Genomic DNA, 13,638 nt, shown 5'->3' on the forward strand with positions numbered 1-13,638 from the left:
GCTTAATGACCTCTCAGTAAATATTAAATTAATGAACTAATGTTTGAGATCTGTTCTTGGAGATGACTTTATTTGCTAAGGCTTTGCTCCCCAGAGAAATACTCTTTTTATATCAGGTCCAAATCATTTTACAAATCTTGTTATATCACTAGTGTTTTTAATATAAAGCATGATGTTTCAGCCTACATAGTGTTCAATAAGTTTTGGTCAGGGTTATATGGATGCCAAGATGTTATGAAAATTCTCTGTGTTTCAATATGGTAACCATTAGCCAAATATGCACGTTTAAAATTTTAGTTAATTAAAATTAAATATAATTAAAAATTCAGTTCCTCAGTCACACATTTCAAGTGTTCAATAGGCACATGTGATTAGTGACTACCCTACTGAACAGCGCAGGTTATAGAACATTTCTTCCAGCATGGCAAAAGTTGTATCATATAGTACTATCATAGAGTTTGGGGAAAAAAAATCCCAGTTCCTACAGAGTGGACCATTCAATTCTGAGGTAGGTCTGGGCATTGGTTCTCCCCGTCCTTCCCACCGAACAGATCTCTTTTGCCCACAGGGTGGCCAGTGAGCTTGAGCAGCTCATGGCCCCCTACCCTTTCCAGAAATCTGACCCAGGAAGCAGAGAATGGGGCTAAGGCAAGGTCTGCAGCACTGGGATGGCATGGAAGCCAAATTCTCCTCTTTACCTCTGTTTGAAGAACAGTATCACTTCTGATTAGTTCCCTTTTGTGCTTTCAGAAAATGAGAGTGAAGTCCCTAGGACAATCCTTCCTATTTATATTCCGTGACAGATAAGGAGAAGCTGATCAATTGGTACTAGCTTTAAAGAACTTACAGTAAATGTTATTAGCTCTCAACAGACTCCCTGATGCATTTTGTGGCTCTGAGGTTCTCTGGTTTTGTTCATTCCAGTGGTAAACACCATGCTGTTGTCTGAACTATGTGACTTTTGGAATTTCATTTACTAACATTAGGTCTTAAATGGGACAGTGCAATAATTTTCCTAGATTTCTTTGGGTATGTATTGCCTTTTAGGTTGACTTTTGTGTTAAGATATTTAAATTCAAGTGACCTTTAACTTAACCTTTAGAGTCCTAAATCAACCGTTTCAGGATAAGAAATGCCGGGTTAACTTCCCTCTCAGTGTTTTAATTCTGCAAACTCACCTGGTGCTTATCTTACTACAGGCCAAGACATGTCTCCTTTAGTGGAGTAAATTATCAATGATGATTGAGTTAGCATTTTTTCAAAGTGGCATGTAGACAGTGCCCATCCCTTGTTGCAAATAAAACTCCTTTTTTTAATTAGAAGAGCCAAGAACTATAAAACATCCAGACATTTATGGTAAAGCCCGGAGTCCCGCTGTGGTGAGTGAAGTCCCATCTGTAAATATAAATGAATCATCCTGCAGTTTATACTCACGTGTTCCCAAACAACTTTGTGTTTATTTCAGTTTAACTAACACTACATTTAGATGCTATTATTAAGATAGTTAAAGACAGCATAAAATTGGAGAATGGGAACTTTACTGTTGTTGTCAGTCAAATAATTCTTTTGTTGAAAATCCTAGTAACTCTATTTCCTTGCGTTTTGTTTTGTTTTGTTTTGTTTCGTGTGTGTGTGTGTGTGTGTGTGTGTGTGTATTTTACTTGAGGCTCTCATCCTAATTCTTTCTATTCTCACAATTCCACATCCCTCTCGTATTCTGGGAAATTATTTAAAATCTAGATCTTTTTGGAAGTCTTTGTTGATTTACCAAGTTAAACTTTGATTAAACTCTCAGTTTTGCTGAAGCAATTAAGTGAGGGGCCATTCACTGAGTCTGATATATATACACATCAGTTTCTGTATGCCATACAAATATATCACAAGACTTATCAGCTCGTAATCAGATAATGTTCACAAAATATATTTTAAAATCATATATAAAATATCTAACAATTCTAATTATAAGCAAGTCACCAATTCAGGATATAAACAACAAAAGCAACCAGACATATATGATAGGGTAAATGCTTCTTAAGATCATTTTAATCTAATGCACAACCTCTCTGACTCCAATACATAAGTGTAAGAATTCTTACCTCAGATGAATGAAGGAGAAAACTAAATCTGTGACTTCTAATTTAAACAGATCATCAGGGAAAATGTTAAGAAAAATTTTTAAATTTATGATGAACTTACACACACATTCATGAATCCCACAGTTTCTCTCTTTAGAAAAATGGAGCAATATAAATGTGATCTGAAGAACTGGTGCTTTTTAAAAAGCAGATTATGACTGGTCAATTACAAGATTGAATCAATTACTTACCATGATATATGGCTGATACTACAGAGGCCCCAGAAGTGTGTGGAGCATGTTTATTGCTTTTGATTTTCCACCTTGTGGACATCAGTGCTTATTTTATTTGTAAGCTTCTGCTTGGATTGGAGTTACCCAGAATGAAGTCCAACCCAGCTGAATTAGGGTAGCTCAGTATCTTTCTTAGAGCGAAGTTACGCTGAATTTTTTTCTCTAGTCCCTCGCATGGGGCCTACAGTTAGTGGAAACAGGGAAGAAAGAAGGACCTATGTGTTGGCAATATCATAAAGAAAGTAATAGCACCCCAGGCTAATCACAAACATCCTATAAACCAAAAATGTCATATGGCCAGGGCAACATGTCTGCTTTCTATAACAAAATACTGAAAAATCTCAATTTCTTTCTGTCGTCATGATAAATGATGTTCTTTCTTTAAGCTGCATCCCAGGGACCAAGTTCAGCCTTCAGACAAAAGTATGACTACAGACTAATAATATCCTCATTTAGCTACTGGCTCTGTGAGTTCTTCTAATATGTCTCAACATTCAGACGGTATTCCTTCCACCTTCACACTACCTGAAATCTTCTAACAGCTTGCCTCAGCTGCTCTAAAGTTAATTCCACTTGGAAAAATAACTGTGGAATTGCCTCCCCTTCAATAAATTCTGATTCTTGTGAGTACTCTTTTCAACTTTTGACCGTGAGTACAAAAAATTCTGGATTCTAGACCTAAATATGTCACCAACTTCTTCTATCCTTCAAAAAATTATTTAATCTTTCTGGACCTCAGGTTTCTGATCTTTGAAGTGAGGGTAGCAGTTTAAATTCCTTCCAGTTCTACATTCTATTATTTTCTACTTATATTTAATCTGTATTATTAAATAGCATCTTTATCTGCTCTGAGAAGGCTGTAAACTCCCCAAAAGAAGTAATGACTCCCAGCCTAAATTATATAAACGTTGCAGCACCTAAACCAGTGTTAGGCAGCCTGTGGAAGTTCCATATATGCATAATGATGGTTCTCAGAGACCACTGGTTTCAGGATTGAGCTCCTACTTAAACTGCCTCATCATGTCTGCTCAGAGTCCCTGTTTTGAAGTGAGGTGGTAGGAAAAGGATCAAACAAAAACTGTTGGAATAATTGTGCAATGTTTTAGTCTTCAGTCAGGAACTTGCCTTGTGACTTATCAAATCAATATTACATGTAGATATGGTCACCTTATCTTTGATAAAGATACATATATGTATATGTATAGCTGATTCACTTTGTTATAAAGCAGAAACTAACACACCATTGTAAAGCAATTATACTCCAATAAAGATGTTAAAAAAAGAAAGTATTTCCATAACATGCTACCTAATCCTATAACTGAGAGATAAAACAACATACATCATCACACATTTATATGTCTCTGTATGCAGAGAAATGACAAAAACCACATCAAGAAAAGTTTGAGTAGTTGCCTCTAGAGTTGTGACTTGGGATGACTTTTATATTTTACCCCTTTTATTAGATATATATTTTCTTTGGAAAGCCAGAGTTCTTTCTTGAGCCATTTCTGTTTATAAATTTTCTTCATTTAACCCCACCTGTCTAGTAGCCCAGTGACATTCCTTGCCATCTATCTGGTCTTTGACTCAAATCAAAGAGCCCCCATTTGGAGAGGAGGGAGACTTGAGGGTCCACAGACTCAAAAGTCAAAGTATGTATTGACAGATAACTTCAGTCAGTCACACCTTTCTTCAATTTCTATATGGCAACAAATTTCACAACAAACTGTATTAATAATTATAAAAGATACATTAATTTGAAAGCTTTTCATTTTTAATTTCAAAAATAAATACAATTTTTTTAAACAAAAAAAAAATATTACATGTAGAAAGAGAACAATTTTCTCAAGGAGGAATATAAAATTCTAATTTTGGTCTTCTGTCCATTCAGTTGGGTAAACTACTAAGCTAATATTGAATTATTAAATTATCATTCAATAAAAATTCACTCTGCCGGCTGCGTGCGCGCGGGCCCTTCCGACGTCGGCGCGGGCGGGCGGCTCCGTCTGGCCTAGGGCTCCTTTGCCCCGCCCCGCTGCCCGCGCCGTTGTGGCGTCTACTTCCGGGCCCTCACCACCTTTAGCGACACCAACGAGAAGAAACCGCCTGCATGTAGAGCAGCCCGACCAGGAACGTATCCGAGTGGCGCGCGAACGTGAGAGGAAAGCCGTGCGCGGCTGCGCTTTACCGCCCGCCCCTGAGCCGCTCTAGACGCGGGGAAAAATGCTTTCTGAAAGCAGTTCATTTTTGAAGGGTGTAATGCTTGGAAGCATTTTCTGTGCCTTGATCACTATGCTAGGACACATTAGGATTGGTCATGGAAATAGAATGCACCACCATGAGCATCATCACCTACAAGCTCCTAATAAAGAAGATATCTTGAAAATTTCAGAGGATGAACGCATGGAGCTCGGTAAGAGCTTTCGAGTATACTGTATCATCCCTGTCAAACCCAAAGATGTGAGTCTCTGGGCTGCAGTGAAGGAGACTTGGACCAAACACTGTGACAAAGCAGAGTTCTTCAGTTCTGAAAATGTTAAAGTGTTTGAGTCAATTAACATGGAAACAAATGACATGTGGTTAATGATGAGAAAAGCTTACAAATACGCCTTTGATAAATATAGAGACCAATACAACTGGTTCTTCCTTGCACGCGCCACTACGTTTGCTATTATTGAAAACTTAAAGTACTTTTTGTTAAAAAAGGATCCATCACAACCTTTCTATCTAGGCCACACTATAAAATCTGGAGACCTCGAGTATGTGAGTATGGAAGGAGGAATTGTCTTAAGTGTAGAATCAATGAAAAGACTTAACAGCCTTCTCAGTATTCCTGAAAAGTGTCCTGAACAGGAAGGGATGATTTGGAAGATATCTGAAGATAAGCAGCTAGCAGTCTGCCTGAAATACGCTGGAGTATTTGCAGAAAATGCAGAAGATGCTGAAGGAAAAGATGTATTTAACACCAAGTCTGTTGGGCTTTTTATTAAAGAGGCAATGACTAATCACCCCAACCAGGTAGTAGAAGGATGTTGTTCAGATATGGCTGTTACTTTTAATGGACTGACGCCTAATCAGATGCATGTAATGATGTACGGGGTATACCGTCTTAGGGCATTTGGGCATATTTTCAATGATGCATTGGTTTTCCTACCTCCAAATGGTTCTGATAATGACTGAGAAGAAATAAGAGCATGTATATGATCACCGTGTAGGACATGTGGTGTTATTTGTAGTAACAACTGCATATCCAACACAGCAGTATGTTTCTTTTCTTTTTTTTTTTCGTTTTCAGTTTGTTGGCACTGGTTTATTCACACATTGAAGTTTAGTAATACATTTTAAAATAGGGTAGCGTTTTTTTCCTTAAAACACACATGAGAATTTCAACTGTGTTGGAAAGAAATGTTTTAATAATAATAATTTTACAAATAAAGAATATATTTATAAATAATATATTTATGTGATAAATTCTAAATTATGAACATTAAAAATCTGTGTGGCACATGTTTTTGCTGATTGGTTAAAAAATTTAACATGTCTTTTTAGCTTTCTAAGATACGCAAATGAAATCTCTAGTTGTGAATTTGTGATTAAAGTAAAACTTTTAGCTATGTGTTTCTGTTACTTCTAACGTTGGTTTATGTTCTAAGCCTTCGCAAGTGCCAGTGGATTTGCTTTCTCAAAATACACAACCAAGCAATAAAGGGAATGTTCCCAACAACAACAACAAAAAAATTCACTCTGCCTCTCCTTTCACTCTAGTTAGAGTACACTTCCCTGCCCCAGTGGTGTTAGGCTTAGCCATAGGACCTGCTCTGGTCAGTGGAATGTTGGTTCTGATGTCAGCAGAGCCCTCACCCATATTTGCACGACTTGGCAGTGACCAGCCATGCGTAGAGTATAACCTAGACAGCCACTGTTTTCAACCAATCTGGGCTCTAGAAAAAAACACATGAAGAACAGAACTGAACCCAGCCTACAACCTGAAGTAAATCCATCCAACCTGCAGCCTAAAGCAGAGCTACCTAGCTCAATCAAGTCTAGATGAGCAGAACTCCAGCTGACCCGCAGATTATTGAGCATAAGAAAGAACACTATTGCTATCAGGCACTGTTTTTTAATTGGTTTATTATGCAGCATTATTATGGCAATACCTGATCAACAAAGTGTGGTTTGAACACAATATATGTGCCTCTAATATTTGGCAAGCAATTATTCATCTCTGCCTTTAGAACAACTGCTAAGAACGTAAGTTTCCCAAAGCCCTGGACAGAACCAAGATGTTTTAACCCAGAAAGATACCAGGAACAAAATTAGGGGAAAAAGTCAAACTAAAAACTACTTAGGGCTTCCCTGGTGGCGCAGTGGTTGAGGCTCCGCCTGCCGATGCAGGGGACACGGGTTCGTGCCCCGGTCCGGGAAGATCCCACATGCCGCGGAGCGGCTGGGCCCGTGAGCCATGGCCGCTGAGCCTGCGCATCCGGAAGGCTACAGCAGTGAGAGGCCCACGTACCGCAAAAAAAAAAAAAAAAAAAAACTACTTAAATGACAATGAGATGCAGTGGGGGTCAGAAGACCAGGACTCCCACTATAAATCTTGTAATTTCAGCAAATCAATACATTTTTTCTGAAGCCCATCCTTAGTTTACTCATTTGTAAAGTAAAGTTAGGCCTTGTTTCCTACCTCACACCTTTTACAAAAGTGAAAAAAAAAAAATACTGCACTGGGCATATGTGAATTTCAGTTAACCCATGGCCATGAATTGGGCACGTGACAAAGAACTTGTATAGTCAGTGAGCAGACTGTTTATCTTAAGAGTCCATGTGTCTTCTCAAAAAGGACTACCTCTTTTAGTTTACGATAAACTAGTAAAGCTTATTTCTTGCAGAGAGCACAGGCCTTTAGATGCAACAGTAAGACCAAAAGCAAAGGCATTATCTTTGGCTCCTGGCTTGTAGCCAGCCTGCAAGATGGCCCCAGTGATTCCTGCCTCCTGGTATTTGCACTGTTTTTAGTCCCTTTCTTTATTGTACCAGGGACAGTCTCTGTGACCAGCAGCATTTGAGAGAAGTGATGGCATGTCACCTCTGATATCAGAGCTTTTTATTTGCGTGTGCACTCTCCACTCTTGAATCGCTTACTCTGGGGGAAGAGCTATGTCTTAAGTAGTCCTATGGTGAGCCTCATGTACCAAGAAACTGAAGCCTCCTGCCAACAACGGCATGAATAATATTGTTGGATTCTCCCCCAGGCATTCTTTCATATGAAACCACAGTCCTGCTGACAGTATAACTGCAACTTCTTGAGAGAGCTTAAGCCAGTATCACCCAGCTAAGCAGCTCCCAGATTCCTGACTCACAAAAATGGCAAGATGATAATTTTCATCAGGGGCAATTTATTATGCAACAATACATGACTAATACAATAATATATCCCCATACATATACTTAAACAAGAGATGCTGGGTTGTTGGCCTTGCCAAGATCTTTCACCTCAGTGAACTCTGCTAAGAATTCATACCACTTGGCTACTTTCAGCCAGCATTTTGTTTGTTTGATCAGTTTTAGCTTCTTATCATTATTGAAAATGTGGATATCCTATTTTTCTAATTACTCAGTATTCTGCATTGATGGAAGGTTTTAATAGTTTGTGTGTCTGCTTTTAGTTTTCTTCTGCATTCTTACCACATTTTAACATCTATTTTACCATATGTGGCAGATTAAAGATGGCCACAAATTTTTTGAAACTTCTCCCTTCTAGATATGATGTCTATTTCTCCTCCCCTATTATTTCCCCCCCAATTTTTTTATTATTAAGCATCAAATCAATCTTTTCCTTAAGATGGACCAACTTTAATGATATAGTGAAACTAGTTCATTTACCTATAGTTACATATAAATCTAAAGAATATAAGAAATAAATCTACTTTTTCTCAATCTTATGAAAATTAAAATTTTGCACATTTTCAATCAGAGGGGGAGATTTTGTATGAAGAAGTTAAAATAAGTCAATGGATAAGAAAAAAGGCAATAAAATATATCCAATGTTTTATTTTTTACAATTAAAATTGGGTCACATAGAACACTCAAATATCTGAATTTCTATATCACAGAGCACTAGTCAATGCAATTTTTTTTTTACCAAAAAGATCTTCTAATAAAAAAAGAAAGGAATATAGAAGTTGAAGACATCCTTAAATTCCAGTCTCTCTAACCAATTAGAGAAAATCTGCCTAATCTGATCAAAGTCCTCAGCTACAACTAACATAAATGAATATACGAATTTAAGTCAATATTTTTATAAAAATACATACAGTTAAAGCTAAGGAATAAAGACGCAGACATAGAGAATGGACTTGACGACATGGAGGCAGAGGGGAAAGCTGGGGTAAAGTGAGAGTAGCATCTATACAGATACACTACTAAATGTAAAATAGCTAGCTAGTGGGAAACAGCAGCATAGCACAGGGAGATCAGCCCCATGCTTTGCGACGACCTACAGGGCTGAGATAGGGAGCGTGGGAGGGAGGCTCAAGAGGGAGGGGATATGGGGATATATGTATGCATATGGCTGATTCATTTTGTTGTACAACAGAAACTAATACAGCATTGTGAAGCAATTCTACTCCAATAAAGATGTATAAAATACACACACACACACACACACACACAGTTAAAGCTAAGACAAAGGCCATTACAGAAAACATCCTATTTCCATAAAAGCTGAGGTTAGTGCCTTTTTGGAATGCTACTTAGAGTACATACAGAAAAGATGCCACACCTTCAGATAAAAGCCTGGAAAGGGAAGCAAGTGTGGTCTGTCTTAGAATTGGTGATGATGGGAATCAAGGGTCACCTGATATACTAGTTAAGGCAGAATAGTGAATTCAATCTTGCTACTGACTTAAGAACAGCAAAGCAAAGTCTAGCTTTCTATAATCCTTAAAATAAGGATTAGAAATAAAGTCTCAGGGCATCTTGCAATATGAATGTTTCCAGAGAACTGATCTTTATCATACTTCTACAGAAAAATCAGGTTTAAAAGTTTGAGAGGCTCCTACAAAGAAAGTAAAAATGAGTCAGTAATTGAGACACAAAAAGCATTCAAGACTGCACTCCAAGATGTTGAGACTTTACCCGAGTTCCTTCTATAGGATAAAACCAGTTATACTGTGTTTGATCCTGGGCCTCCTAATGTAAAACATGTAGAACCAGAAACACATGTAGATCCCCTGTGGTCATTAGCCTCTTGATTTCCCAGAACACTTGGCTGAGCTAGAGACCCATAAATGGTAAATGGTGAGTTTGGGCTTTTAACCAATTTTCTGCTTCTCTGTCCATTGTTTTCCATCTGGCTCTATGAGTATTTACTTCCCTGTTGATATCAGAAATATTTATCCACACATTAGTCTGTGCTGAGAATGAATGCCGTTTCCTTGAGGTGCCTGTCTCCCCATTTGGAGACAACAGGAGTGCATTCGTATGGTCCAGATCAAGGCATCCGCATTGAAAGAGACCTCTAGCCTGGAAATCATTAAACTTCAGCTCCAGTCCTGTCTTTTCCATTAGCCTAGGACAAGTTACTTGACTTCTGTGGGCATGAACATTTCATAGTCATTCTGAGGACTTTGGAGTAAATCATTTTTTTAACAAAGAGTATGGACTTAAGAAGGTTGTAGTGATGGGAGAGAAAACTGCAAACATCTGGAAATGTAGTAGAACTTTTTTTTATTTTTTTTTTTGCGGTACGCGGGCCTCTCACTGTTGTGGCTTCTCCCGTAGCAGGGCACAGGCTCCTGACGCGCAGGCTCAGCGGCCATGGCTCACGGGCCCAGCCGCTCCGTGGCATGGGGAATCTTCCCGGACCAGGGCACGAACCCGCGTCCCCTGCATCGGCCGGCAGACTCTCAACCACTGCGCCACCAGGGAAGCCCAGGAGAACTTTTAAGTTGCTCTTTTTGCTGCCAAGTTTAATCAGATTTTTAGAGGCTTGTGACTTAAAATTGAAAACCACTGGACTAAACACTTTTATTCTATAGACATAAGTTGAATACGCTCGAGGCATTGGGTCAGGCAAGGCAGAAAATACAAAAATGAGTGGGACAAGTAACCAAATCATCAAAATCAAATGTACAGCACATTAGTGCCACAGAGAAGAACAGACTGTAGTTAAGTATTTAAGGAAGTGAGAGATTACATCTGTCTGGAGGCAGGAGAGTGGGAATTAGAGAAAATAATTCAGGTTTGTGCATGTTAAGGGAGCAAAGCATTTTAAGTACAGAACATAACATGAACCAAACACAGCAGCCAAAAAAAAAAACGTATGGTATGTGAGGTAGAGCATGCAGACACATTTGGCTAGATCAGTGAGGGAAGCAAAGGATTAGAGGAATAAAGCAGAAAGCCAAACAATGTAAGAATCTAAAACATAAAATAACACGTACACCTGAAAATAGGATCCTGGCTATGACTTATGCTAAGTCTACCGCAGGGCTTGGCTCTCCCAGTGGCTTTTGATTTTGTGGGAATATGTGCTTAGCTTCCACTAATGGGGAACATCTCACCCCTTAAAAATATATATATATATATACACACATTCTTCTTTGCACAGAAATGCAAATCATGCACTAACTAGATCATGGAAGGATACTTGTTTGCAATATGAGAGCTGAAACAAGAAGGCAAAGCATTGCTTTGTTTAACCCCAATTGGAAATGTGTGCAATTCAAATTTTTTGTCACTTTGCACATCTCGGTGAATGACTGAAAAATTGCCCCAAGTATTGGTTTGGGACTACAGATAAATTTTAGTGAGTAGGTGAATTTGCAAATGTGAAATACATGAGTAATGAGGATTGACTGTGTATATGTCTGTATGTATGTGTATGTGTGTGTATATACATTTTTTTACATATATACCCTACTTGCAACTTAACAGAATTACTAAATAGAAATATTTGTGTATTGTAAATGATTATGTTATTTGATTGTCTTCTAAAGACCTTCATTAGCATTGTGACATTGTCATTTTAGCCATCAGCCTCCTAGACACAGAAATGTTTTGTGAGCAGATAGAAACAGGTCCATCTCTCAGGGACAGACTCTCATTAACCAGCTCACGACAGATGACTAAATTCAGTACATTCTTTTATGAAGAAAACTACTCAGGGGACAAGGCATTATTATTATTATTATTATCTCAATGTACACACCTTTCTCTCTTCTCCCTACTCTTGGTACTCCAGCCACACTGAATTTCTTTATTCCTTGAATGATCCAAGTTCTCTCCTTCTCATCATTCTCTCTGCTTCCAAAGAATATCTTTTAGCTCCTCAATGGATGACTGATCACCCTCCCTCAGGCCCCAGCTTAAATTTCTCCTCCTCAGTGAGGCCTCTCTTATCTTGTCCATCCAATCCTAAATGGCCTTTGCTAGGTCCTCTCTCTTAATTTCCTTCTTATACTTATACAGGCTATAGTGGTCTTGCTTATCTACTTGTTCACATGATCATCGTCTAGCTCCAGGCCCTGGCATATAAGCACCAAGAAGATTAGAAACGTAATCCCTCATTCACCACTGTGATCCCCAAAATCTGAAAAAGTGTTTGCTTCACATCAGACACTCACTGTTTGTTGAATAAATAAACATAAAGTCTACCTACATCACTTATTTTTCTTAATAATCCTACAAAATAAAGATAAGTGAATGAAATCATAGTTTTTAATTATAAGATTTTGAACCTCTTGTTGTTTCTTACGGCTTTTCAAATTGAGTTCAGGGAAGTTTAGCACATAATCCTAATCATGATGGTAACTCTGGGAAGTAGGCTGTTGAATGCCAGCTCTCCAAAGTTATTTTTCTTGCTGACAAATTTTCAACAGATACAAGATCTTATTTGACTTCTAAACTCAGGTGCAATAAAAGTAAGTATAAAAATAATTTGATATAATGAAATTTTTGTAAGTAAATTAAATGTAAAGCAGATAAGAGCTTTTAGGTAAACTTTTTAGGAATAATTATGTTTTAGAAATGTCTACTTTAAAATAGTCTTTCCAGATTTTGGTAACTTGAAACTTTAGAGTTTTGCTACATTAAATTAAATGATGGAATACCTAGGTCATTTCCAATGAAATAAGACACTGGAACATTAATTACTGAACATAAGCTTCCTTTTACAGAGAAACTAAAGATATTTAGAACTATTAATAAATATGTTTGGTGTCACACAGAAATTTTCTATTAAAAAACACGTGTTATTAGGAACTACAAATAGTATTTATAAGTTTGCCAATCTACAGAATACTAATGTAAAAGTTCATAATTGCTTACTCAGTTTTAACTAGAAATTAAAGTTTTTAAAAGTTGAGAATTTAATTAATGTATGTAATTAAAACTGAAAATTAATGAAAAATCATCTTTGTATGCAAGGAAAGAAGGTATAATGAATGGAAATGCATTTTCTTAAGGCAAAAGTCAGTAATTTTTTCTAAAGCTATTTATTTCTAAATGGGAAAAAATAAAGAATAAATTAATATGGATATAGGAAGTTGTAGGTTTGTGAGGAAAAATTATCTTCAGAAAGAAATTTTATGTCTGGGCAAGAATGACTAAAATTAAAATAAATTTAATTGAGTGAATGAATTTTAATATTAAAGGTAAAGAGATGCAAAACCTGAATTTTGTTTTCTCTTAGTTAAGAGAACAAAGTTTTCTTGGAATGTTGAGCTGCCTTTGATAAGAAATTATGAGTTACCTTGCCTTTTAAGTGATCTGTTGTAATTTTCTTGTTGTTGTATTTGCCCTTGAAATCTTTTATTGTCACTTTGGTTAAGTGAATAAGTACTGTTTCACAGGGACCTATAATCCTATCTGACCAAGTGTTTTAAAGCCTTTTTGATATTTTTGACAAGCTTCCCAAGGACCAAATTCTAGGTGAAGTTCTTTTGACCTCTGGCTAACTTTGGGATGCTTCAAATGACCTCTGAAGCATCTCAAAGAAATATTAAACTAATTAAGATGATTTGGTATGATAAATTACATGGGAAGCATTGTCAAATGACTGGTGATAAACTTTCTTAGGTTATACTATATGAGTAAATGTTATTAATATAAATGTTCTAGAAATTATATGAAGTTTTTAAAAATCTGGTATGTACCAGTAAAATTTATCAGTCATGATTCTAGTTATTATCTTAAAACATTGTATGCCACAGCAGTAACCACGTTTTTTTGTCAAGTGCATTGTAATCAGGTTTTTAACTGTGCCT

General features: G+C 37.2%; 2 protein-coding genes across 8 annotated transcripts in view; one reads left to right on the top strand and one right to left on the bottom strand.

Annotated features, from left to right (window-relative positions):
• LOC307183458 (uncharacterized protein) overlaps positions 1-13,638 on the bottom strand; it is a 921,334-nt gene that overhangs the window by 658,256 nt on the left and 249,440 nt on the right. The gene's annotated exons all lie outside the window — the stretch shown is intronic.
• LOC307184441 (C1GALT1-specific chaperone 1-like) lies at positions 4,592-5,753 on the top strand (the record flags this gene model as incomplete). Its single annotated transcript, XM_079917966.1, has 1 exon — positions 4,592-5,753. The coding sequence occupies one exon, from the start codon at positions 4,592-4,594 to the stop codon at positions 5,546-5,548; it is 957 nt and encodes a 318-aa protein (XP_079774092.1). The 3' UTR covers positions 5,549-5,753.

Source organism: Stenella coeruleoalba (assembly GCF_951394435.1).
Source record: "Stenella coeruleoalba genome assembly, chromosome: 3".
In the NCBI taxonomy this organism is placed as follows: domain Eukaryota; kingdom Metazoa; phylum Chordata; class Mammalia; order Artiodactyla; family Delphinidae; genus Stenella; species Stenella coeruleoalba.